This window comes from Xiphophorus hellerii, chromosome 14 (genome assembly GCF_003331165.1).
Source record: "Xiphophorus hellerii strain 12219 chromosome 14, Xiphophorus_hellerii-4.1, whole genome shotgun sequence".
NCBI classification, from domain to species: Eukaryota; Metazoa; Chordata; class Actinopteri; order Cyprinodontiformes; family Poeciliidae; genus Xiphophorus; species Xiphophorus hellerii.
In genome coordinates, this window is record NC_045685.1 from 5,265,149 (window position 1) to 5,292,638 (window position 27,490).

Sequence of the window (27,490 nt, forward strand, 5' to 3'; positions counted from 1 at the left end):
CATAAACTGCTTGAAATCGCATCCAATCACAGTGAAATCATTTTGGTCCAGTATTAATTATTGCTACACTTATTTTTCATGTTTGTCTCAATCTAAGGAAGTAAACATGAAAATATTCCCTCTTGTGTTAGCTAGTTAAAATGTTTTGGAAATCTCAGTGTAGAATAATGTAGTTCAGGTTTAACTACAGTTATGTGTGTTTCATATTTTGAACTGGGGATGATCAAAGATTCATCAGACTATTAAAAGTAGGATTTAAAGCCCAGCCAAAAACCCCTCTGAAGCTAACTTTAGCATCATTAGCGGCCAATGGTTAGCTAGTTTGGGTTTACTTGCAGTGCTTGTTCAAAATGGAATTAGGACATGGGAAGTGTGTGCACGTTTTCTATGAGAACTTTTTATGTTTATGTTCCAAAAGCATATGTGTTAGGTTAAATATTGAAATAAATTGCCTTTAGGTTTGAGCTGATTGGCTCTGTGATGAACTAGCAATCAGTCCAGTGTGTTGCCTTCCACCCGTGTTGAATTCTGGGAAACGGTTTCCATGGCCTCTGTTGCCTTCATAACAGGATTTTAGTAACATGAGCCTGTCCTTATGCTTGTTTTTATAATCATTATTATTTTTCCTGGAAAAACTACATTACAGATGAGGTCAAGAACCTTTTTTTTTTTTAGGCTTAGTTAATTTGGACTCAAATCTTCCTAACCGTAATGCCTCCTCCCAAGAGATGTGTAATCAATAAACACACTTGTGGGTCAAAAGGCTTATTTATATTCTTTAGTCTTATTGATTTCTGTCCTTATTAAAGCCATCAGATTATCAAGTTGTGTGTTGCATCATCCTGAATACCTGCCCTCTTTTAGCACCTTTCTTCAGATTGTTATGTAACTACCGTTAGGCTAATGGAAGAACAATTACCCTGTATATCTTTTAAAATCACGTAGTGCTCTAATCCTATTGTATTCATTGTCAAAGTCTCCTTTTTTCACCTCCATTTTATCTCTAGATTTATAGAATTGTCCTTTAATTTCTCCTAGATCTGATATTTCTTCTGTTCGTTCCTCCCTCTCCGTCTAGTTCCTTTCAAAGTCTCGATGACCTCGGGCTCCCTACAGTGGATTATCACACATCTAAGCAACCCGTTTCAAACACTTCCTTTGCTCAAGTTTGCCGCTGTAAAGCATCAGTCAATCTATTGAGTTCCTGATGGGCTAAAATTATCCCTACCATTCAGCCACCCTTGGCTAGAAAAGCATGTCTTACCGTGGCTCCCGATGATGCCTTTTGGGATTAGTCGTGAAATTACAGTAATGCGCGACGCCAAAGATAGCTCGCCGTCGTTCATGTACCCTGTAATTTACGGGGTACCGGGGAGGATGCACATGGACTTGGTCGAGCATTGCCAGCCCTTAATGTTCCAGGCTCCTCCTTTTAGAAAAGCAGGCTGCCAGTTTGATCAGTGCCCAATTATAGCAATTGCCCAGAAATTCATGAGAGAACAGAGGAATCTTGGATAGAGGAGGAAAACCACCGAGAGATCAAAAAGGAGAATGTAGCAACAAGGAAAGCAGGTTACAAATGAAAAGTGGTGATAATGAAGTGCCAGGGAATATGTAGTGCTACAGAAAACGTTTGATCACCCCTGAGGTATTTGGAAAAAAGTTCTTATTTTTCCCTATTTACTCACACATACAGTCAAGCATTTCTTTTTTGCTCACACCATTTGCAATCAATTTAAACCACACCTCAACCACCAACCTTCTGATTAATGATTCAGTTAAGTGTTTCAGTATAGACCTGGAAGTAAAAAGTATGGAATCTATAAATAAGACATAGTGAAGCAGCAGGCATGTGAATATTAATCTGGCTTTGTTCCAAGACGGTTGGCTTTTTTATCCTTGCAGTGTTTTTACCTATCCACATAGCAATAAAGAATCTACTTGTTTTTAAGATGAAGGTGACATTATTCTAGATGTTGTCCTGAAATGCTGATTGACTTGCAATGGATGTAACACAACCAAACGGTAAAAGGAATATGTTTAGTTTGAATATTTTCAAAGGTTTAATTAATTACCTGCTATGTTCTTTTGTTGGAAAACGCCGGGAAAGATGATGCCAACTTCTGGTTGCCTGAAGTTGGACAGTAGATAACGGCTTCAGAAGTCACGTTTTATTGGCAAACCGAGGACAGCGATCGATTGGTTAGAATTAGTCCAAAGATGTAAAAGGTTTGAGACGATTATGTTCCTGAACTTTAGTGGACATGTTTGAGAAAGGCTGTCCATCGGTTCAGTGCCACGTTGCCTGTTCCAGGGATCGTGAGCTTGTGGAGCAGCATGTGGGTTGGTGTTGGAGTGTCGGTGCTGATTGGTCTGTGAAACAGGGTTCAATTCCTGTCCAGGAAACATTTGCTGTGTGTTTTCCTCTGTTCTCTTTCTTGCCAGGTTACTGTCAAAGACCACTAGTGTCGCACAATCCTTTAAAGGAAAAGTTTATTCTTAGCTTCACAGGCTTTTCAAGGATCAGGATAACCTTCTTATGGGGTAGTGGAAGCTACATGACCGACTGCTGAGGAAGCAGCTGCATAAGCAAGTGGTCGAAGGATAGTGTGTGGTTGGAGGATGTGCATCAGAAGAGTTTTGCGTGACTAAAACCACTACACCCTTGTGTTTCGTCAATGTTTTAATCTTGAAAATAATGGATTAATCCAATCCTTGTACGTACGTAAGATGTGCAAGTTGATACAGGGGCTAGCACTCACAGCAAATTAGCTTATGCTGTAAACTGGTACAGTGGATCAAATGGCGACATTTGTTTTAGCTGCACATTGTCCCCGTCTAAATAGTTCATTAAAGCTTATTCGACAGAACAATCCTGCCTGTACTGTTCATATGGGACGTCTCTGGTACAAGGTGGAGCATTTATTGTGTTGTTTCCAAAATTCCAATTAATACATTCCAATTAATTGTTTAAAACAATTAATTTTAAAACACATCTGAAACTGTCAGCCAGGATTGTTGTCTTTACCATTATCTTCACTTTGTTCAATGAAGGTATCAATAAATATAACTAAATTTGAAAATATAATTAAGTCTGGTTGCTGCGTGCAGCTTAGTGATACAAATCATACTACTGTGTGTGACTGGTGTCCTAAAGAAGTGTATTACAAATGGGAATGTTTACAAGAGCTAGGCTTGTGTGGCTCCGTGATGAAACTTTTAAGTCCATATCGCTCACCCCAACTCTAAGGTAAACCCCAACGCAGTATGAGAAACTGTGTTGGGTCTGAGGGACTGTTTCAATTGGCCATTGGTTGGAAGACAATTTTTTAATTTTTTACAAAAGCTCAGCAAAGTATATTTTTAGGTCAGAAATACTGCCACAAAGTTGAAATATTCTCCCCTGCTGACATTTCCGGGCTCCTTTTACACATTACTGAATTGACTGTATCAAGGGGAAGCGGCACAAGCCTTTTGTGTGAGCCGAGCACAACGGGGAAACCAGAGGCAAAGGTCCATGTAATTACCCTCCCCGCTTCCCTGGCTCGGCGCTTTAATGAATGGTGGCAATCTAAAACCACTGTTTAAATCGAAACGAGTGCCAGGGTGATGGGCCTGCCTCATATACCGCATGAAGTATAGGTCCATCTGCAGAACGACTCCAACCCAATGTGACCAAGCAATCCTTCAGCATTAACACGGCTGCTGAGAGGAAAAGTAGAGGCTAACGAGGAGCTACTAGGACAAATTAAGCTTTTCTTTATATAAGCAAATGAGCAAATTCAGCACCATTGGAATCTAATTTTGATAACCTTATATTATTAGACTGGAAGGTAGCAGAAGGTTGGGCTTTGGGAGCTTTATAGTTTTTATGGTTAACTGGTTCTATATAAAAAAAAAAGCCAGTTATTCTTTTTACTGGTGAGAGAGGGAAACCAGAGAGAGACAAAATGGGATGATATAAAAGTGCTGTAATAAAGTAATTTCTTCAGTCTGATTTATATTTTATTCAACTCAGTTTTATTTCTTGTGATTTTAACAAATGGACTCACCCTATGAACAAACGGCCTTCAGTTTTTTGTGCTTTTTGACATATTTACAAGGTTTCACATAATATCAGGTAAAGACAACCGGAATAAATACCAAAAGCAACCATCAAACGCCAACTCTTTAACCCTCCAGAACTACTTTTTGGTTTGGTTGCCAGCTCACATGTGTGATGTGGATGTGTGGATGACTTGCCTCCATGTTCTCCCATGTTCTCCCTACCACTTGGTAGAAATAAAAAGCCTGGCTAGAATATTGGGTCTAGACCGAAACAGCAGCACTCTATGCTCCGGAGCAAGCATCAAATTATGCTTGCATAAAATTATGTTGTGAGTGTTCAAATACCTGTGGAAACAAGTCAAGCTCCTCTTCCTTCTCCCAGTGCTCCCAGTACTGCAGAAATACACCAGATACATCAGTCAGAAACAACCAATCAGAGCCAGAAGGAGGGTCTTAGTGCTGTCAATCACTCTCCTACATGTCCCCTCTTCCATGCTCTGTGCTACGCTACAGCTGGTTCACCACAGCCACCAATGCTAAGGCTAGTTAGCATAGACACTGATAAAGGTAGATAAACAGTTTTCCTGTAACAACAAGTTGTTTTTCCACCATTAGCACATTGAGCAGCATACAGAAGGTTGATTGACAGCAATAAGACCCTCCTCCTGAATCTGATTGGTTGTTTCTAACCGAGGGCGGTTCTTTTCCTCAGACCTCGATAGCAGCTCAGGGAGGTGGTGGAGGAGCTTGAATATTTATACAGATTTGTCTCATATTACTCTGTTTTGACAGTGACAGTTTTAACAAATATGGGGAAAAAAACCACACATTTTTCTAGAAGCTACAGGCTGCAGCTTTAAATCGTATATGTATTAGAGGAGCATGTTTTAGCCCTGCTGTTTTGTGGCCTGTCATTAAATGTTTATGCGCGAGGTCTCCTTCTGGAGAATGTGAAGCCGCCCCCGCGCCCCCTTTTTACAGTCGGACAGCTGGAGTCCGTGTCGTTATTTTCCCCGAGCGTTCTGTTCCTCGGACACTTTGTGCCTTTTTTATTAGCCGAATGACTGATGCCCGGTTGATAGGAATGCGTTGGACACAAATGGTAACAGTGAAAGCGGAGTTCATAGTCAGCCTGGCTCTGGGCTCGCCTGTCAAAAGCCTCTATTGTGTCTGTCTCGGAGTCGTCCAGGGGTCCTGACCGTCCTGTTGACTTTTTCCTCCCTCCCCCTCCAATAAAGCCCATTAGGGTCACCGTCTTCATGCTTACAAACAAGAAACCCACAGTGGCCAACAATGCGGTTACAGAGTCGGCTCCGGCGGAGAACTTCCTCCGCGACTCGGTCAGGGAGTTCATAGCAAACTTCCTAGCAATTTATTATCTAAATGAGGAGAGCGCAAAGGGACTTTTTATTTCTTTTTGTTCTTCTTCTTCCTCTTGTCACTGCTCACCAAGAGTAATGAGCTCCCAGACTTTGATCGCCTTGGCGTGACATGTTTTCCGATGCTTGTTCACTCAAAGCATGCCACTGTGATTTGTTTGTATTGAATAACAAATGACGGGCTGGCAGAGAAGTGTATTCTCCTGCATTAGAAGGGGTTCCTCACCCTGTGCCAAATTTGCCCTTTAGGCCAATGAGCTGCAGCCGGCAGCTGCCAAGTTGTACCCTTAATGCAGAGTGTTCTGTACAATAGAGCGATACAGGAATCTGGGCTTATGTGATACTCATCTGTTTGTTTGTTTTTTCCTCCCAGTGTGACTTTATTCTTCATGTAAAACCAAATGTTACTTCTCTTCATCGGCGATTTGTGGCTAAACGGAGATCGGTAGAAATGTTTTTGGAGTGGAGTAAGACTGGTTTTTACGTTGTAGACTGAAAGGCACAGTGCCATGGAATCCGTCGAACCTGAAGTTGAAGTGTTTTGGTTTGGCGTCTCGACACGTGACATTGCTCAACTGTGGAGAGGAGGCAAACGATCCGTGTTTTTGAACAAAAAAATATCGAAAGTCATGACTCACCTTTCACTCTAATAAAATGAAACGGTACTGTTGCCACCGGCAGATTATTTCACTTCTAACATGAGAAAAATATCTTGTTAAAAGTGAAACAATCTGCCAGTGGAACTTGTACTTTTTACGTCAGTATTAAGGTATTAATATTAAAACAAGCTTACATCTTACTGAAAAGCAACTTTTGTTTTATTCCATGTGTAATACTTGAAACTAGAGCAAAAGTACTTGGTAAGATTTAGTGTTTTTTCTCTGGATGAAGGGAGTGAAGAGTTGCTCAGAAGGCTTGGCCACTAATGGTGTACATGGCAGATCTAATCCTCCCGTCAGGGGACTTTCAGCCTGCATGGCGAGCGTCAGGCTCGGCACCAGCGTCTCATTAGCAGGAGGGCAGCTGTGCAGAGGTGGACAGCCACTTCTCAGAGTCACCAGTCGGGTCGCAGAAGGCTGGGAACCAATCAACATTTAACCCTCCCACTCCAAGGTCGATTGACCTTTTTTGTGTGTTTTGTTTCTTTTTATTTTTATATTTTAATGCTGAGTTTACAATTTTATTTGCCTCAACAATCTGCATTTTCTGTGCCGTCAACGTCGATTCTAAATGCGATTTTTTATTTTAATTGTATTTTTTTATAAATATACTGCCATGAATATAAAATTTTTATATATTCATTCATTCGTTTTTTTTCATTCCTTGGTCTTGAAACCCCTTCAAAATTTGATGTTTTGTTTTCTACTTGTATATCGTTCATGAAGTTTAAATAGTAATAAGTTGATCACTTCCAGGCGTGAATAATAATTTTAAGTTTTGCCGCGCTTTCTTGCACAGTGACAGTAAAAGGAATTCTGAATAATGCACCAAAAGATTTTCTAATTTCAATATGACATGCTAAAAGCCTCCCACGAAAACTTCAAATGTTAAAACCTGCATTTAAAGGGTCAATTAAATAAATAAAATTAATAAAATGAAAAGGAAATGCTATGGGGATGCAGAGCATTTTTGTTCTGTCCCATGGAACCAGATTCAGAATTTATTGAAGAGAGCCTTTCCAGCTCAAATATTAGTCCCTTAATCAATACATTAAAATATAATTAAAATAAAAGTTTAACTTGCTAAGAGGAAGGTAGAAAAAAATTCTAATTTCTTTTTTAAAGAAAAGCTCTGGAGTAGCAGATTGCTAGCATTTTAAGGTAATTAGATTAGATAAATATATTTAATTTCTATTTTATATTTCTAAACGTGTGTAATTTGATCATACATATTGTTTAAAATGTTTTTTTCAATGAAGGGACCCTCCCTGCTAATTCATGCTACATTGCAAAGAAAAAAAACAATAAAGAAATGGAGGATGTCTTCATTAGAACAGAAAATAAGCAGCGAGTGTAAAACGGATATATTCTTATGACCATCGAGAGTTTCCCTTTTTATCTGCTGTAACACTGAAAAACCTACTCTTGTTTTGATTTAAAATATTTGCAGCAGACTGAATGCTAGAGGCGGTGAGACTTTGCTTATGTTGGAGGCAACACTGGAGCTCTTAGCTGTACTTCATGCAAATTACCCGACAAGAATCAAAACATTCCCTAGAAAATATTTCAGCCTGGAGCCGTAACTTTGATAGTCGTTTGAGAAACACCACATATTATCATTTCTCAAAAGGATTTCAAGCATAAGTTTACTTCCTGCCATATTTTCTTTCCTCATTTCCCCTCTCCCCCCAAATCTTGAATCTGATACTTCCGTCAACCGAAGTAGTCACACATTACAAATCATAAGTCACGCTGCCTGTAGAAGGTTCAGTGTGGCTATGGTGAGTTTGCTGCTTACATTAAGATGTATCAGGAGTATCTGAGTTGGCTAAAACAGCCTGCGTTGGGGGGAGAACCCCCTCTAGCCAGTCACCTCTGCTCAGCCTGGGGGCTAGTCCGGGGATCTCTGTCTGCTCCTCTACCTAGAACACCCCAGCAACCCGTCAATCACACTTCTGAGCAACGCTGCGTTGCCTGACCGGTTGACCGTCTGGCCGTTGCATCGCAAACCCCAGCAGACCTTTGCTGTCAAGAACAGAAGCTCTAAGAAAAAGAAAGAGCTTTGTCTCATCCTTTGTAGCCTCGGTCAGTGGATCATACCAGTATACCTTGGTGAAATGAAAAGCGTATTTTAGGTTCTTGGATTATACTGTAAATATTAGGAGTTCAGCCATAATAACATAAAAAAAATAATTTTAGACTAGATATCGGTGACGATGTGTCGGATCCATTCAGTCAAATTCAAAACTTTGTGCTTCGAGCGACGTTATGCTTTGTTCATTTTACATCCTAATTGTACTTTTTGAACCATTTGAAAGAAGGTTTGTTGAAGTCTATTTTTCCATGTTTGACCAAAGTAGTCAACCGGTTGTTTTAGTCAGTTTTGTTATTATTTATTTTACATTGGTTGACATGTCGTAATTGCACAGACCGAACAAATTAAAGTTATTTTTATATCTGTGACCAAGCTTGGGATGGTGTTAGTGTATTTAAATGTGCTGTCTTGGTGCAGAGTTATCAAATAAATATGTAATTCAGTACATTTGTGCCTGTGTTTAAAAAAAAAAGTCAATTCAGCACTGTTTTTGTGTATCGGATCGGTATTGGCCGGCACTATACTTTATATAAAAGAGTGGATGGGTTCATCCCTAGTAATTATCTTATTACCTCAAAGGAAATTAGTGGTGCTTTTAATGACTGAAAGTATTCTTTAAATTTAGAGTTTACCTCTTAAATCAGTGTCTTTGACTCGCTACTGCTCTTTGTCGACTTCTTCTAAATCTTTTTCCTCTCCTTGTTTTCCTGCAGGTCATCCTGATCCTGACCAAGTATTACCATGCCGACTCAACCAAGGTGTTGGAGAGTTCGTTGTGGAGGTAGGCCAAACTCTTTCACCGCCTTCGCCCTCACTGGTCATCCCTGCCATGTGTCACCTCACGGAGACCTTGTTTTTTTTGTTTGCATGAGCGTACAGCTTCCCTTATACAGCCGGGGTCATTGTTATCTCTGCCCCGTCGCCTGCTTTAAGGAGACAAGGGCGCGACAGAGCACCATGACGGGCAAAACATCAGCAGGCGGCTAACGCTATCGTAGGGGAGCAGGAAAAGGGGATGCTAACAGGCTGGAGCGGACATCTGTTTGGACAGATACGGTATCAGCGTGGCACAGGGCAGCAGGGTAGACACCGGCAGCGACAGGAAAGGGGGTCAGGTCTCGCTGGCGGAGCTTCCTCTGTTTAGCCAAGCTGTTCCTCGCCAGCACACTTCTCACCTCTCCTCGCTGTAGAGCGGCAGATAGCGTATTTCATTCATTCTGCTCCACTTGACAACAAGTATATCTTGTCTTCGTACACATATCCTCATGGAGTATTAATGTCCGTTTCATTCTGCGGCTGCTCTCCACGAGTTCTTGGGATTTCTTTGACACCAAGAAGAAACTTTAGTTTTTTTTTCTTAAAGAAATAATAGTGAAAGAAAACGGAGTGGAAGAGATTTAAAGCTGCAGTGTGTAACTTTTATTAAAAAAAAAGAAATTATTACATATTTCTTTACTGTTGTAACATGTTGTGACAGTATAATATGAGACAAACAATCTGTGAAGAATTCAAGCTCCTCCCTATTGCTGCCCAATGAAATGCACCGCTCCAGAGCAACCAATCAGAGCCAGGAGGAGGAGCTTAGCTGTCAGTCAACCTCATGAATGCATTGCTATACAGTATGTCCTAATGGCGGAGGAACAACTCATTGTTACAGAAAAACTGTTTATCCATGGCTATACTAACTGGCCTTAGCATTCATCAAGGGCTCTGCATCGCTCACGGTCAAAAACAACCAATCATAGCTAGGAGGAGGAGCTTAGCGCTGTCAGTCAACCTTATGAGTGTGTTATTATATGTTTTAATGGTAGAGAAACAATCCTACCATTACAGGAAAAACAGTTTATCCTCCGTCCACCAATGCTAACTTCGCCCCAGATGTCAGCAGCCTTAGCATTCAGAGGCTCTCTACCACTCACGGTCACAAACAACCAATCAGAGTCAAGAGGAGTGCCTTGGCGCTGTCAGTCAACCACATGAATGTGGTGCCAAATGGGCTAATGGCTGTATTGTAGCAGAGAGCAAGTGATGGATGAAGCGTATGATTGACAGCGTCAAGACCCGCCTCCTGACTCTGATTGGTTGTGTCTAGTTACCACTGGAGGAAGGCAGAGGAGCTCGATTTTTCTCAGATTGTCTATCCAGTGTCACAACATAGTGACAGTTTCAACAGATATCTACATGTTTTCTGTTTCTGCAGCTTTCATAGCATTTGAATCTCTGAGTAAAGCCGGTTATACAGCAAAGTTTGAGGTTCACCACGCTGGTTCGGGTGGACTGTCTAAAAGGCTTCCACACACAGCAAAATGTCTGACGGCGGGGCTTAATTCATGCCGTTCACCTCACCGACGACTCCATGACTTCAAAGCTTCCTCCTCTCATTAGCTCTGAGAGCCAGTCTCCCTGGAGGACAGTTATGAATAATGTACATATTTTTTTCCCCCTCCTCTCCGTGTTGATGTTTTAATTGTCGCAGCGTATGAATAATGCGACTTTAAAACTCGGACAGCTTGCTTGTGCAAGTAAAAGAAACAAACGGCGGAGTTTTGTCCGAATCTTAATTGGCAGGAACGAGAGTGGGCCATCTGCCCCGTTGGTTTCATTGTCCAAAGCGCGTAAAATATCATTAAATTGCCGCAGTGTGTAACTTTTATTAAAAAAAAAGAAATTATTACATATTTCTTTACTGTTGTAACATGTTGTGACAGTATAATATGGGACAAACAATCTGTGAAGAATGTTTGTGTTTCTTTTCACATAGCTACTGTAGAGTCATCCGGGGTGTTTTTTTGTTTTTTTTCCGCTTCCCGTAGCTGTGAGTTTTTTGCGCGGCGAGCGGTCGGCCGCAGTCAGCTGGCCTTTGGGCTTTGAAGTCCCTGAGCCGTAGGATCAAAAAAGGAAGATGAATGGCTCTGCCGTCTTCAACTGTCGGGTAGCGTGAGATCAACGCGTCAGGTTCCTACAGAGGGGAAAGTCACCGACTCGGAGGGGAGGAAGGGTTTTGGGGAATTCACCAAATGAGAGCATGATGATGAATTCAACAGGGATGCAACTTGACAAAAGGAAAAGAAAACCTGTACAAAACATTTCCTGTTGACGGCTTCTGTTCTGAACATAGAGCTGCGTTGCCTGGAAGGCAACAGGAGGAGCGCTCATGTGTTCATAAAGCAGCTATTTTAAGTAGTGGTGGTGTAACCTTGGTGAAAGGGCGCATTGAGACGTGAAAGCATGCTAAAGATGGAACTCAATCTGAATTGTCGTCATGTTTTACCCAAGAACAACCAGTACTAAAAAAAATTATTTTTATTTCGAGCTATGTCAAAGAAATAATGCATAAAATGCCCTTTCTTTTTTTAGGTATAAAAGGAACAAATATATGTATTTTATTCACAGTAGTAAACAGAAAGTAGGAACAAGACATTGTCTGAGTCATCAAATTCATATTTTATAAAGTAACACTGTATTTAGACATAAACAAGAATGAATTCAGCTTGAAAAGCAGAGAGAAGACAAATTTCTTCACTTCCACTTACTATTCATATATAGAAATCGTTTGGTGTTCACTTCACTTTGAAATTTAGCAACTTGTCTTATGTACACATTTTTCAAGATGCATTTTCTTAAATACCAAAGATGTCACTCCCAACCAAATGAGTATTTTAATTGTATGCTATGCAAACTTATTAATTACACGCATCTGTAACATTTCAGTTATGAATAAAGTTATATTTAGTCATTCTGTGAAGGTATTGGTGTAAGCGGTAATCATAATTGATTTGAGTTGTGTATATTGTGCATTAAGATCTGAATATGAACTAGTCGTGATTGGTGCAGCGATTTGCTGAAAAATGTATCGTTTTTAAGTCGACCGTTTTTTTTTTTGAAGTGTCGCATTCGAAAATTTTTCAACTTTAAAGAAGCACAATTTTATTTAGATTTTTAGGTTTTAAAATGAGAACATAGATGTAAAAAAAAAAAAAAAAAAAGGATAAATTTTCCTCATTGGGACGTTGATACAATCTTATGACAAGAAAAATTGATCTAAAAGTACAATAGTGGTACTGTTAGTGTCATTCTTTTGTGGAAATGAAATGCAGTTGTGAAAAATTAAAGCTTAAACATGATTGAAGGTTTCAGCTGAGCTGTCCTTGAGAAAACGTTTTGTTCTAGTATTTCTTTGGATAAGTGACTCGGTGACAGTGGCACTTTGAAAAATGGTCAAATAAGGACACCTGGGAACTATTCAGACCTTCACTGAAGCAAAGCAATGCACAACCCTGTTAGCAGCTGCTAGGTGTTAGCACACATGTGGGCTTATGGAGGAGAAGGTCCAGCTGGTTTTAGTTTCAGTCCTCTTTATGAAGTAGATCCACTTTATGTCAGTGTCAGCGCTGTTTATATAACACTTTACAACAAACAAGCTTCACCATAGTGCTGCACAGAGAGCACATCATAAATACTAGTTAAAATGGAAAAAGATGAAACGGACACGACAAAAACAAAATAGTTTGATAAGGAAATAACAATAATGTAAAAAATAGAAATAGTTAACATGTCGAGCTCTGTTTAGCCTGAAAGCCAAAGAGTAGGTGGGTCTTTAGAAGCACCTTAAAGTCCGGAGTTGATGAGCAGCTTTAAAATGTGTCTGTAGAGAAGGCATGTGAGAGCAACCGGTTGTTTGACCTTAGCGTTCTTTTGGATGTTTTCTGTTTTTTTCTCAAGGTTTTATTGGCGCTAGCGGCCTTTGTTTGAGTGGTCAGACAGGAAAGTAGGTAATGAGAGACGGGGAAGACCTGCAGCAAAGGTCATCAGGCCGGGAATCGAACCTGTGACGGCCGTGTCGAGAACTAAAGCCTCTGTATGCGGGTTGTGCTTTACCAGTGCGCCGCCACAGCACCCCAGATGCATTCTGCTTCAATATGTAGAATATCTGCATATCTAAGACACTTAGAATCCTGCTGCAAAATGCTCCAATCAATTCTTTAGGGGGACAGTGAAGTGAAGTCAGGAATTATATCTTCAGACTTTCTAGACTTCAGCTAGTGGGTACAAAATGAATCACTTGAGGTTGGGGAGTCGTCGACGAGTCGTCATGTCTTCAGTGGTTCTTCTGCTACTTCTTTGCTATGGGAATCTCTGAGTGTCGCACTCTGCTCTATATAATGCTGAGGCAGCAGCGGGTCATAGGAGCTTGATACTCTGGGTAGCTCCTTACTGTAAATGGGTTTGGTCAAATATTGGTTTACAATGCATATTCTACAGCAAAGTTTTTTAAATTACAAAAAAGTATCTAGTGACCTAGCTAACTATCTAACCCTCTAGCTATTTAGCTATTTAGCTAGCTTTCTAGCTAGCTAACTTGCTTTCTATCCAACCTTCTATCTAGTCAGCTGTCTATCAAGCTAGCTGGCTTTCTATCTAACCGTCTATCTAACTATCTGTCTAGTTGTCTAACCCTCTAGCTAGCTAGCTGTCTACCTATCTATCTTAAATTGTTTTCCATTTTTATACAGTACAGACCAAAAGTTTGGACACACCTTTTAATTCAATGAGTTTCCTTTGTTTTCATGACTATTGACATTGTAGATTCACACTGAAGGCATCAAAACTATGAATAACACATGTGGAAATATGCACTAAACAAAAAAGTGTAAAACAACTGAAAATAGCCCTTATATTCTAGTTTCTTCAAAGTAGCAACCTTTTGCTGTGATTACTGCTTTGCACACACTCTGCATTGTCTTGATGAGCTTCAACAGGTCGTCACCTGAAATGGTTTTCACTTCATAGGTGTGTCCTGTCAGGTTAATAAGTGGGATTTCTTGCCTTATAAATAGTCATGAAAATAAAGAAAACCCATTGAATTAGAAGGTGTGTCCAAACCTTTGGTCTGTACTGTACGTTATTATAATGGTATGAGTAATTGTCATTTTATAATAAAATGTTGGTAAATAAGTACATCTTGTAAATGTACTTCTTGGTGGGATAATGATCATTAAAAAGCTAAATCTCCCAGCAGTACGAATACTGTTGAGCTCTAATATAGACTTTTAAGCAGAATATGTAAAATCAGTCCCAAACCCCCTTTATTTTTTTTTGCTGACTTGGCGCCAACTTGGTGTGACCGGATAAAGCCTGGCAATTCGTTCCTGCTCCTCTTTTCATATGTTAACGTCTCGATGATTCAGCCTCTTTCCGTTCGGTTCTGACGAGAATCAGAACCGCCGTGTGTTTCTACGCCGCGTGTCGGTGAGGGGAAAATTAAATCTGAATCTGTCTTGCTTGATAACATCGTTTTAGGTCACCAGACTTGACTCTTGCCTTTAATTCAAAGCTCCCTCCCGATGAAGCTTTCACGTTAAATGAATGAGAATACGCTTGTGGGTGAGGCTCTACCGAGCGCTGCTGCTCCAGAAGGAGCTGTGAAACACAGAGTAAACCTTTTTGATCCTCGTACTGAGGAAGCAGATGTACTTCTAAATCAGTTTTTCCTCTTTAAATCCTCACCACAAATGTTTATTTTCACACGACGTGTAAAGATTTAAACGCTGGAGTTCTGTCTCGTGCGTCGAATCTACTTTTTTATGAGTTCCTTTGCCTTGGAGCGGTGGTGTCTCCATTTATTATTATTATTTTTTTATTTGGTGGTGTACTGTATGCTCTTTTGGATGCCACGTTTTAACTTTGTGAACAATGAACTGGTGCGTGGTTAATCGTGATTAATAAAACACCAATCGGCTCGTATAACACCCAAGCTTTTGAAGAAGCTATTTGACCCAGGATGCCTGCTTGATATCCAGTTACTCCCTCTGTAATCACACACTCGCATAAACAGGCGATAGGACAGAGGGGGTAGTATTTATTATTAATGCCGTCTCCACGCGTCTTTTGAAGAGGTGAAGGGGGGCTGGTAGCCATCGCTCTGGGGGGCTCCACTCTTCCATTATGGATAAGGAGATCGGCTGACAAGCTGCCAGTTCTACGTGAGGCAGATCTACCGAAATTACCCGTCCACGAAAGGAAGTGCTGACAAGAATGAGCACCACGTTCTCCAAACTGTCAGACACACTCCTTTTTCTTTTCAGTTTTTTTTTTGTCTTTGAGCCGCACGAAACAAAGGGAGGAGTTTCATACATTCATTTGTTCTTTTTATGTGTGTTTAATGTTATGCTTTTGATTTTTTACATTTTTTTTGCTGAGATTCTTTACTTCCTGAAATATAGTTTATAGTTTATTTGTATGAATTAATATTTAGGTTTTTTTTTTAAAGGTTTTGTTGGCTCTATTGGCCTTCATTTGAAAGTAGTTCAACAGGAAACAGGGTAATGAGAGAGGGGGGAAGGCATGCGGCAAATGTCGCCAGGCCGGGAATCGAACCTGCGACCACCACCACGAGGAGTAAGGCCTCGATATGTGGGTTGTGCTTTGCCCCTGCGCCACCACAGCACCCTTGTATAAATTCATTTCACCTTTATTGAACAAGAACAATAAAGCGTTGCAGGACACATCAAAAGCAATAAGTTGTATTGTATAAATCAATCAATTAATCAGATTTATTTGTGCAGCACATTTCAGTAACAAGGCAGTTCAAAGTGCTTTACAGTTTGAAAACATAAAATCATCATACAGCTCTGGGAAAAATTAAGAGACCAGTTAGAGTGATCAGTTTCTTAGATTTTACTCTTTATAGGTATATGAGTAAAATGAACATTGTTTTATTCTATAAACTACTGACATGTCGTGACACATAATGCAAAGAAAAAAGTTCATATTCATTTAGAAACGACAATACTAATGTTTTAACTCAGGAAGAGTTAAATCAACATTTGGTGGAATAACCAGGAGGTTTTCAGTGAGGTTCAGTTCAGCGGGCTCTGACTCTTTTTCCAGAGCTGAATAATCAGCAGCTGTGAAAACCTGATGATGTGTTTTGTCACGTTAAAATCTGCAACATGCATCAATATGCATATTGGTCAGTGATCCAATTATTATGGTTCAAAAGCACGTTAAAGCAGGTGGGTCTTTAGTCTCGATTTAAAGGATCTCAGTTCAGTGTTCCGGCAGTTTTGCAGTTTTCTGCGTGTTTGTTCCAGATTTGAAGTCCATAGAAGCTGAATGCGAAACAACCACAGGATAAATTTAAGCAAGTCGAGTAGAAATGTGTAGTTTGCGGGATTTTCTTAGATACAAATGAATCTAAGAAAAACGGATTGGGAAATTTTTTTTTATCTAAACTAGCAAAGCATAAATAAAAAAACCAGTGAGGTTTTTCTGTATTGGTGAAGCGCTCGCTGCTGCGGGACATCCACTAAATTAGAGAGAAAATAAAAAGGAAGTGGGGCAGGGGCAAGGTGGGCCGCCTCCAGGGCTTCTTTAAGATGAGCAGTAGGGGGCATCGCGCCTCAGACGGACCCATCACACCTTCTCCTCCTCCTCCCGTTTCTTTGTTTATTACCTCACCCTTTTTACTCTGCTCTTCGTTTTATGCTTTTTTTTTTTCTCCCCCGCCTCCTCTTCCTGTGGCCGAGAACAACGGCTGTTCAAAGCTGCCTTTAACGAGCGGTAATCAGGGAGATAATACATTATGTGATCCGGAGAGTCGTGGCTTTGATGATTCCTGACATAACTGGGGCATAATAGCAGACAAACAGTGATGCGACGAGATCTCAAAGCAGAGCGCGCAAACGACAAGAGATCATGCTTAAAAGCTAAATGTGAAAAACATGTCAACAAAGACTTTTTTTTTGTTGTTTAGTATAAATATATAAACATATATATTTGAATGTTTGGATCTTTGAAGATTTTCGCATAAAGAAACATTTCTGCTTTAGTGAAGGTTTTTATGGCGTCTGATCTTGGTGAACATTGTGTGGATGGATGAAATACAATTTGGAGGTGGTTTGTCTGACCATATTGGGAAATAAAATATGACTCAATATAAAAATTCAAATATATCTGAATATACGAGCGCATTCAGATATATTTTCTTTGCCAAGAGTTTTCTTTTGTTCCTGCCAGACTTTCTGAGAACGGGTTGCAGAAATAGATTTTTCTTCATGATTTACTGGCCTGAAAAATACCAGCTTGATGTCGTAACGTAGTAACAGGTTTATTATTGGAGACCGTTGGATATGTTCTGCCACAGAGACTTATGAACCTTTCAGTTTGGCTCTTTCATACTCGACTAATGCAGTATTATTTAAAACATATCCATATTGGTCACTTTGCCCCGTCATCATTTTCTCTATGACGAAGTAAAAAAGTTTAAATCCACCTACATGTGGCGTTCAAACAAGTTCTTCTTATGGAATCTGCATCAACCACCAGTAGCCAGATGGTGTATCACCTTGGCTGCACCAGGACCAGGAGAAGTTTGAGGCAATTCAGGACACAAAGACGTGAGCGAGTCTGCGCACACAAGTCAGCCTCATTCACGCTGTGACTGTGCAAAGTTCCGTTCCCAGGCACTTGCGCAAACGTCTTGTACCGCAGCGTTTCCCGAACTGCTCGAAAAGCCGTTTTCATTTTCAGAAGTTGTGGAATTCGATGAGCCCAATCCAAGATCACTCTGCTTCCTCTGGTTCAGAGAACGCTCATTCCATCTGCAGCACTGCCTTCCAAAAGGCTAGCTCACACTTTGAAGTCATCCCCTCCGAGAAGACACGTAGTCATGTGTGCGGCTTGTTGTACTTTGATCGTACTGGATGGTACAGGGAAGCCGAGTAAAACGCTTGATTCTTTGGTCGAATACGTGTTTTTGTTTCTGCTTTTGGGCATGCTCACCAGAACGTCGACTACAAGCTTGCTTCCCACTTTGATGCCTCTTTCAGCAGTTTGCTTCACGTGTTGCAGCCACTCCACCAGAACCAATGTGTTGACGATTACCCCTCCTTGGGGTGCACAGCCCATCCACCCCCAAACTGAAGCAGAAGTGGAACCAAACGCTTCTTTTCCTCTTCAGCTCGTCTCCTCTTCGCTTCCACAAAATATATTTTTTTGATTAACTCCATAAATTTATTTTTTTCTCCCTGCCTCTTTGTTCTTGAGGCGGCTCTCCTTCTGTCCAGATGGCCTGGGATGATGTAAATACTTAATCGAGTCAAGAGAGCAGCTTCCCTTTCATCTCCCAACACCCCACACCTCCACCACTACATCCCTAGCCGTCCTCCATGCAGATTTCACAGCCTGGAGAGGAAGAGACCCCAGAGAGGGACCGGCAGAGCGAGCGAGAGAGGCAGGGTGCCAGCGAGAGCGCTGAGGGTGGGACCGAGGCTGCTCTCTAAACTCGAGTGGCGGCAGGAGGAGAGAAAAACACTCCAGGGTCAAAGCAGAGTGGAGCCGAGTGGAATGCATCTTATGTAAAAGATGGAAAGAAGATTTTTTTAAGGCAAACGAAGGTGGATGCTCAACTCCCAATCCTTGGTGTGAATAACCGTGTTGTGTAGTGATGAAGAATTTATTTAGTTTGCGTAGACATGGCAGTCACATCTCAGTCTTGTTTTTTCTTACAAATAACACGAGGTTTTAGTCTTACACTTTGGCGATGACGCGTTCGGTCTACCTTTCTCATCAGAAGACATGGAAATGAAGAGTTTCAATCATTAATGACCTTCGTTGTAGGAAGATGTCAGACTAGATGTTTGTTTTTAAATGAAAACCATTAATATCTTTTGATCTTCATTTTGTACAGCTAGTATGTTGATTTATGTGCAGATTTAGTCATTGACGCCCAGTGGTAGGCACACTTTTGCTAATATGCTAATGCGCTAATAACAAAGTTAATTTTTTGTTTCACGCTTTGTTTTTTACATATTTGCTAAATCTGTCACTGTGACATAACGGTACATTATGAGACATGCAATCTGTGAAACACCTCTGGGTTGCAGGAAAACTGTTTATCCGCCATCATCTGTGTCCGTGCTAACTAGCCTAGCATTCATGGCAAACTCCGTTGTGATGAACCAGCTGTAGCTCAGCAGAGAGAAAAGGTGTAGAGGACCTTCACGCCTCTGTTTCTGTTCAGCATTGTCAGCTATGATCCAGGAGAACTGATGGTAGTCATGTTTTTTCATGTATCATCTGTACCTAAGATCTCTGTACAGGCTAGCAAAGTCAGCCGAGCCTTTTATGGGTTTCAGTTTCAAAGTTATGTTCACACTAAATCAAAAATGTTTTGAATGGGGCGTGCCGTGGTGGCGTAGGGGATAGCACGACCCGTATTTGGAGGCCTTGAGTCCTCGACGCGGCCATCGCGGGTTCGACTCCCGGACCCGACGACATTTGCCGCATGTCTTCCCCCCTCTCCTTCCCTGTTTCCTGTCAACCTACTATCACATAAGGGACACTAGAGCCCACAAAAAGACCCCCTGGAGGGGTAAAAAAAAAAATGTTTTGAATATCCAATCTACTCATATTAAGTAATTCAAAGTGTAGGGAGGGGGAAGGACATTTCAGTCCCAGTTAATCCTGTGCAGAACCGCGATAGCTTGATGCTTAGGCCAGCAGTCAATAGGAAATGGTGCCAGCCCAGCTGAGGACCCTTACAGAGACGAGCAAGTCAACCATCCATTCCCCCCCCCCCACCACCACCACCACCATCACCACCCGAGGGCAATTTGGAATCTCCAGACAACCTGCTAATGAACAGAGGGAGCATGCAAACTCCACACAGGAAGACCCCCAGGGGCCAGGGCTTTCTGGTTCAGAGGTAACAATGCTAGACCAGCGCTGTCTTGAGATCAGAACGTTAGCGACACTATATATCCTGGAAAAGTGTGGTGTCTTAAAGTAAAATGCGTGGGTCCTTCTAATTATACATGAACAGGAAGTGAGGTGTTTTAAATGTGTTGGATCAATAATGTTGCTTTTTATTAGATTGCAAGAACAAAAACCAAAAATATGAAACCAACAATGTTTCTTGTCAAGTTTATTTGCTTAGTACATTTTAGCATCAAAGCAGGTCAAAGCTCTTTACATGATAAAAGCATAATACATTAACCAATTATTAAATGAGCAGTATTGTAAATTGTCAAAGGACATCATCAAAATGATCAAGAATAATCATCAAATATATATCAAATATATTATTAATAGAAGGTAACTCTAAACATGGGTTTTTAGCCTTGATTTCAAGGAGATCCGTGTTTCAACTGATTCTCCAGTTTTATGGATGTTTGTTCCAGATTTTGGTCTCCTTTTAATATTTCTATATTATAATATTGTTTGCTCTCATCTGAGATTTTTCCTAAAATATGCCAGACATCACTATACAATATATTTTTAAAACTACACTTTTTTGCCACCCGGTATTGCATGAATAGCTTAAACAATTACAAGGCGAGCTTAGTAGCAAAAAAAGAACAAACAGCAATAGTTGTTTTGCCAAGCAGAGTTTTCTGTGAGGTTGTGATCAAATTTAAAAATGTGTCTTAATTACAGGCTTTACAAGTTTTAAAATTATATTTACAGACCCATTTACTAAATTACAATATTATTAAAAAGTGCTTTTATTTCAGCAACTTTATCACAAAAGGAAACGCAACCTATAGATTAATTACACACAGATGGATGTTTGAAAGCCTTTATTTTTGTTAATCATGATAATTTTCCACTTGCAGCAAATTGAAACATGACATTTAAAATTGGAATGTTACGTCAGACAAACTGTTTAAAAATAGAAACGTGGGCTCAGTAAAAAGTATTTTTCATAAAGGTTTCAAGCCGACAAAACAAGACTCACCTGAATGCATATTCTAATTTATTGACTATGGATTAGTGAATTTGCGTTCTCTGATTTGTAGTTCTGGCTGTGATGGGACTACAAACCCCAAAATGAAGGGAAACAGTGAAGATCTTCAGCTTTCTGCTCCCATTGCTGAGTTTCTGTATGTCCAGGCAATTAAAATTAAAACTTGTTATTCACAACTACCACATTCTACAGAGGAAAATTTATATCTACAGGAACTTTGCTTAAAAAAAAACTAGACTTGTAATTGTTGTCCAAAACACACATAATGTAGTAATAAAGCCTTTAATTTAACATAGACTCCCTGAATAGGGGAACATCTCCTGTTTTTCCTCTGTGGATAATTTATTATACAAGAACCAGAAAAGCTGCAAAAATTGATATCCAGCTGAGAAATCACTTTTTTTCCTTTACAGTTCTTTCCTCTTTTTCCTCCATGTGCGCCGATGACAAATCAGTGTATTATCCCCTTCATCTGTGTGACAGAACACTGAGGTTCAGCTGAGCCAAATATATATTATGACTACAGGCATGTGTGTGGCCAGAAGTATCTGAGCACATTCATTTGTCTTCATGCTTCCACTAAAAGCAAGGCTACGAAAGATTCCAACGCAAAACCGTGGATGAAGAAAAGAAAGGTAGAACGATTAATCTGATTATCGTTACCACGTGAACGCCTCCCTGTAGGGTGTAGTGCGGTATTAGATGTTTTTTTTGTTGGATCGTTTTTTTTTTTCTCACGTGTTTCTGCGGCAGAATCCGTAGGAGTCGGAGATCATGATCGCACCGATTCGGAACGGGGCCGCGAGCCCGGCCATCTGGAAGAGGTCTCTCATTTCTGCAAACATTCTTCCTACGGAGAGGAACACAAGTCTCGGGCACACAACCGCTGCCCACAGCGCCGAGAGGGAGAGGCGGCGCTCCTACTGGACCTGCTACTGTCTAAACTGGGAGAGGATATCCACAGGAAAGCAATAAACTAGCAGAGGGTTGTTAGCCTTAAGAGCTTGGCCTGCCATCAACCTCTTCCTGTTTCTTCCACACGCTAGCTTTTTTTTTCTTTTTCTTATCTGTAGCCTTGTTTCACTGGGTTTTTTCAGAGGCGAGCACACAAAAGAACTCTCTGGCTTTTAGATGACGCACAACAAAGGGATGCACTCCAACATCGCTGCAGGAGGAGTTGTATGAATGTTTCTGTTTGCTGCTTCGTCTCTTCAGACATCATCTAAGGCGAACGGGCTCTGTGTTTGGAAATTAGGTTACCCAAGATAAAGATACCACAAGATAAATTGAACATAATGTCGATGCATGTTCAAATAAATGAAGCTAATTCTGAAGATGGTGTTTTGAGTCTTAATGAAGCAGAACTCTTTGGAGAGTTTTCTTTCAATGCTTGGTTTGCATCATCTTCTTTCAGTAAAGTCTCTCTTTTCCCAGCTTGGAAAAAGTCAAAAGCTACCAATTTTTTACAATTACTCTAGTTTCTATACAGGTGACTTTTATTATAGTCACTGATTGTAGAAGTGATCCAAAATATTGGTAACATCGATCCCAAGATGGTATCTGATTGATACTAGCACATGGTAAGATCAATATTTTAGTTTCAGATTCCCTCTTGAAATTAATTTTTTTTTATTAATGTATTTTGTAGATGCATATAAACTCTGTCCAAATTCTGGCCTGTCACAAAAAGTTCAAAGGAAAAACTACAAAATCACCTAAAACTCTGGCCTGACCATTGGCTTCCTACGCAATTCCGCTCAATTCTCATCTCCCCTCACAGCACTGTCTGGGCTTTCTCCCATTCACTTGGATTCCCCTTGTAGAAACTCGAACGAGCCAATCAGCGAACAGAAGAAGTTGCGAATGATCTTCTGCGCAGTTTTAGAATCATGGTCTGCCTTTAGTTTTACAAAAGTGGCAGCAGAGGAAGGGAACGAAGCCGTTTCTTTCCGTTTTGGTCACGCTTCCAAATATTGAAATAACATTAACAGGCACCTTGTTTGGCTTGGCACTTCTCTCTTTGCAGTGGTTGTTTATAGTGCAGAAAATTCCCGGTTGGCTTCATAGCGTCGAAGTTGAGCAATACAGATTGTCACAGCTAACCGTTAGCGATTGTACAAAGCACAGCGTAGAACAAGGGTTTTTACCAGGCTACTGAAAATCAGAAGTTTAATATAAATAATAAAAATAACAAAAAGTATCGTATTTTCAACACTGGCACCTCATCTAGTTGGTATTGGATTGATATTGCACATTCTACTGGTCACTTTACTCACCCGTTTCTTGTTAACATGGAAAGCAAATCAAGCAAACACGCACAAGCTTAGCCTAAATGCATTCACACATTTAAGCCTCATTACAATGGAGAAGAAAACAGGTTCACTGTTCATTATGCTAACTGCATTCAGGCAAGCAGTTTATTCATATGATACGCAGGACATGTTTAGACAAAACAACATCAATGGAGATGACAGAGATTTTAAGGGAAATTGAATGTGACATACTGTAGTTGGTAGAAACCAGTTGGATATACTACTTATTATGCTCGGTCACTAGACCAATTTCTGCATGTAAGCAGTAAAATAAAGTGCTTGTAAAAAGTGACTGCGTTTGTATTGAGATACAAACTGCCTATCATTTGATCTAAAACAGATGGCGACCATATTGGATTTTGAGGACAGAGTCTCCATCGTGCGAGTGGGCCGCCGGGCATCCTGTTTACATTTCCATCTCTGAATTTAGAAATTTTAACAAATTATGCAGAATGACTGCACTGTGGTTGTCGGACACTTACTGCTGCTTCTACTGAGGTGGTTCCGACCATAAAGTAAAACTTTACAACCACAAAGAAAAAAGGGGGTTAAAAACACTTGAAGAAACAATGAAAAATGACTCAATGGTTGAGTCAACATTTGTATAAGCGGGTTCATAAACGAAGCGAGCGGAGGAGCTGGAGCCGAGTCATAAAAAGAGAAGAATAGGAGCATTTCAAAAGTGAAAATTATTTGGTTATATAACCACAGGTGTAAGAAAAAAAAAAGAAAATGGAGAGAATGGAAATGCAACACAAAGCTAAAATGTACAAAATGTGTTTTGGACAAGCCTTTTAAATGCTAATTGCGCTTTGATAGAAAAACATGTCATTTTTGAACAAAAAAGAGAGGAGATAATTGCCTCTCCGTCATGTTTATGTAGCATGTTGGTGGGAAAATGTTTCATCTTCTATTGTCTGTCCGTTTTCTGGCTTTTCCCTCTATTTCTACTTATGTTATTGAAGTAAAATATATTCACTCTACAGTCTCGTCACAGGGGCTGAAGAAATGTTATTCTCTTTATCCTTGTTGGTTCTGCCTGTGCGAGAAGCTCAATCAAAAGTATAATCAACAAGTTAGCATGCATTTATATGTGCTAACGGTTTCCAGCAGGATGTTGTTTTAGACTACTAAAAACTAGTGGTGCAAGTGCTAATCTTTCACCAGAAAGCGAAACGCCAACCGCAAAAGGAAGTCGAGTTGAAAACAAGCGACGGTGGAAAGAAGCCGGTAAAAGGTGAGGCAAATTGAATCCCGATGCGTTTTCTTTGCCCTCCTAGCCAAACCGCGCTAACCTTGGACAAACTAAAGCTGCAGAGGAAGAGTTTTCAAAGAGAGAAGAATCACCCACCCACTTCCAGGAGAAAATAAAGAAAGTTATGAAATAACCCGACCCTATGTGAAAAACCAATTGCCCTCTGCACCTTGTAACTGTTCGTGACACCCTTGGTTGCAAGAACTGCCATCGAGTGTTTGCCGAAATGTGCGAGGAGTCTTTGATATATCGCTGGGTAATTTTTGCCCTCCCCTCTCTGCAGTATTTGGCTACATTGGAGGTTTTATGATCATTAAGGACATTTTAGTGGACTCTTTAGTCTACTAAATACTTTTCTAAAAGTCTTGGGGATCATAAAGACGTTTGTGGCAAACGTGAGGCGGGTCTTTGAGTTTATGTCTGCAGTAGGTTGTTTCAACTTTCCGTTGGATGCCTTTTTTTTTGCACTCAACCAGTTTAATCTCACAAGCAACAATTGTTGCCAGACATTTTTTTTCTTTTACTTCTGAATGCCTTAAAAGTGTTGTTTTGGCTTTGGGCAGCTAACTGAAGTTTTCAAATAAAATGATAGTTGTCTACTCTAATCAGTATAAATTTCATGTACAGTACAGACCAAAAGTTTGGACACACCTTTCTAATTCAATGGGTTTTCTTTATTTTCATGACTATTTATAAGGCAAGAAATCCCACTTATTAACCTGACAGGGCACACCTATGAAGTGAAAACCATTTCAGGTGACTACCTCTTGAAGCTCATCAAGAAAATGCAGAGTGTGTGCAAAGCAGTAATCACAGCAAAAGGTTGCTACTTTGAAGAAACTAGAATATAAGGGCTATTTTCAGTTGTTTTACACTTTTTTGTTTAGTGCATATTTCCACATGTGTTATTCATAGTTTTGATGCCTTCAGTGTGAATCTACAATGTCAATAGTCATGAAAATAAAGGAAACTCATTGAATTAAAAGGTGTGTCCAAACTTTTGGTCTGTACTGTAGCTAGTGTAAATGGTCACATGACTAGATCACCTTTATTTCCTGCCTGTACCTCTGGAGGTAAATGTATGTGTCAAACCTGTACAAGAGGAAGTCTGTAGAATACGTAAACAAATATAACAAAAATATCTTGTACCAAGATAACAAGATAAAGTGTTTTCTACTGAGGTATGTGCTTTGATCTCTGCATTCATCTTTTAATCATAAGAAGAGTAAATGTAAGGGGGCGTGCCGTGGTGGCGGAGGGGTTAGCGCGACCCACATTCAGGCAAACCGTGGCCTCGACGCGGCTGTCGCGGGTTCGACTCCCGGACCCGACGACGTTTACCGCATGTCTTCCCCCCTCTCCTTCCCCCTTTTCTGTCAGCCTACTTTGAAAAAAGGGACACTAGAGCCCACAAAAAGACCCCTTGTGGGGCGATGAAAAAAGAAGAGTAAATGTAAGTATGGCAATAATTGTTGCTGCTTGCATTCTACATAGACGGCGCTATGCTAGGTGTCATAAGTTTAGCTGTTTTATGGTGCGTTCACACCAAACACGTTTCAAGAGCCAGGCGCGTCAGGTTTACATTCAAAGTCTATGTGGAGGTGCGTCGATGCCCTGTCGCAGTGCGTTTCACGCATCTAGCGCGATTTGAACCGTTTGGATTGTCTTGAGAGTTTGTCAAGAGGGTCCAACAGGTCTGACAAATAGGCCGGCAATGGAAAACAATGGCTAGAGGAATTTTGACGCATCTGAAGCACCCTCGACACACCTCCACATAGACTTTGAATGTAAACCAGACGCGCCTGACCCGTGAAACACTAGGAATAGAACAAAATGTTGAGTGTCTGCATTCAAAGTGCACATGCGTTGAACACATTTGATGTGAATGCACCATTAATCTATTTGTCTTGGTTTTTCCATACAGCTGACAACTATCAGATATTTTAGATCTTCTAGAACTGAAGGACCCTCTAAACAAAGTTTTATACCTCACTGTTATTCAAAAGAATTTTGGTCAACTAACATCAAATTTTTTAACAAAGGCTGCAAATACTTTTTCACACAGGACCATGATTATTTAATGAGGTCTGTTTCTCAAATGCATCAAGTGCTGTGACTGCAAAAAACCGTTGTTGCACCACCATCTTCAGAAGGCGTGGAACTTTTCCCCAAGCAACATCCGAAAGTAATGGCAGTTGCTAGGCAGCGGTCTCGTTAATGTAGCCTAAATATCTCCTGGATCGTGAGTGTGACAACGGTGGGTTGACTTCAACCCCCTTGTTTCCTTCAGGATCTGTCCCTTTATTGTGTGGTATCTTGCTTGCCAGTCGTATGTTGGGGACGTCCAACCTAAACCTTGACCTGCCAATGTCATACTTTTCCTCTCATTAAACACACTGAAAGGGCATATGGCAATGAATTATTCTGTTTATAGACAACATAAAAAGCGTGTGGGAACAAACGCAAGTTGAGTTTTTCTGTTGCCGAAGTTGCATCGACTCTCGATTAGGACATCTTTAACAACTTCTCAGTCCCTCTGGGTCGGTGCAGGACGCCTTCATTAGCCACAAATGCATTAACATACACAAACGTACTCTTGGCAATCTTCGCCGCTCCATCATCAGTAACGGTTTAGTGGTCACATGAAGCACTTCATAAAGTTTATTTATGAGCCAGCCGCCATTAAAACAACGAGCCTTTGAGTAACAGGGCTCGTCATAAAACAATGGTCATTATCATGTTAATGATGTCATTAGGAAATCGTACGATCCCCTGAGGTGAAGCTTCGGAACCGATTGAGTCGGCCAGGGGTTCTGTTGGGTGTGGTTTATGATTCTGTAGGAGTTGTGTGCAAGAAAGGAGGGTTATTATGTTTTTTTCCCCAATAGTTGGTGTTAGATTTACGGGGTGAAACGAGGTAAAAGGTGGGTCAATCATTAAAATGTAGCAGTGGATTTTAGCATTGTGTTTCCTATTACTTCTTATCATGCAGAGG

At 40.5% G+C, this 27,490-nt stretch overlaps 1 protein-coding gene and 1 long non-coding RNA gene across 2 annotated transcripts in view; both read left to right on the forward strand.

Annotated features, from left to right (window-relative positions):
- The window catches only part of sorcs2 (sortilin-related VPS10 domain containing receptor 2), a 308,171-nt gene that overhangs the window by 85,947 nt on the left and 194,734 nt on the right, over positions 1-27,490 (forward strand). Inside the window, exon 2 of the mRNA XM_032583365.1 lies at positions 8,894-8,961. Within this exon, the coding sequence (XP_032439256.1) occupies positions 8,894-8,961 (68 nt within the window). The remainder of the gene's footprint in view (positions 1-8,893; positions 8,962-27,490) is intronic.
- LOC116732843 (uncharacterized) lies at positions 20,700-22,267 on the forward strand. Its single transcript, XR_004341895.1, has 2 exons — positions 20,700-21,563; positions 21,682-22,267. It is a non-coding gene; the product is annotated as an uncharacterized LOC116732843 (long non-coding RNA).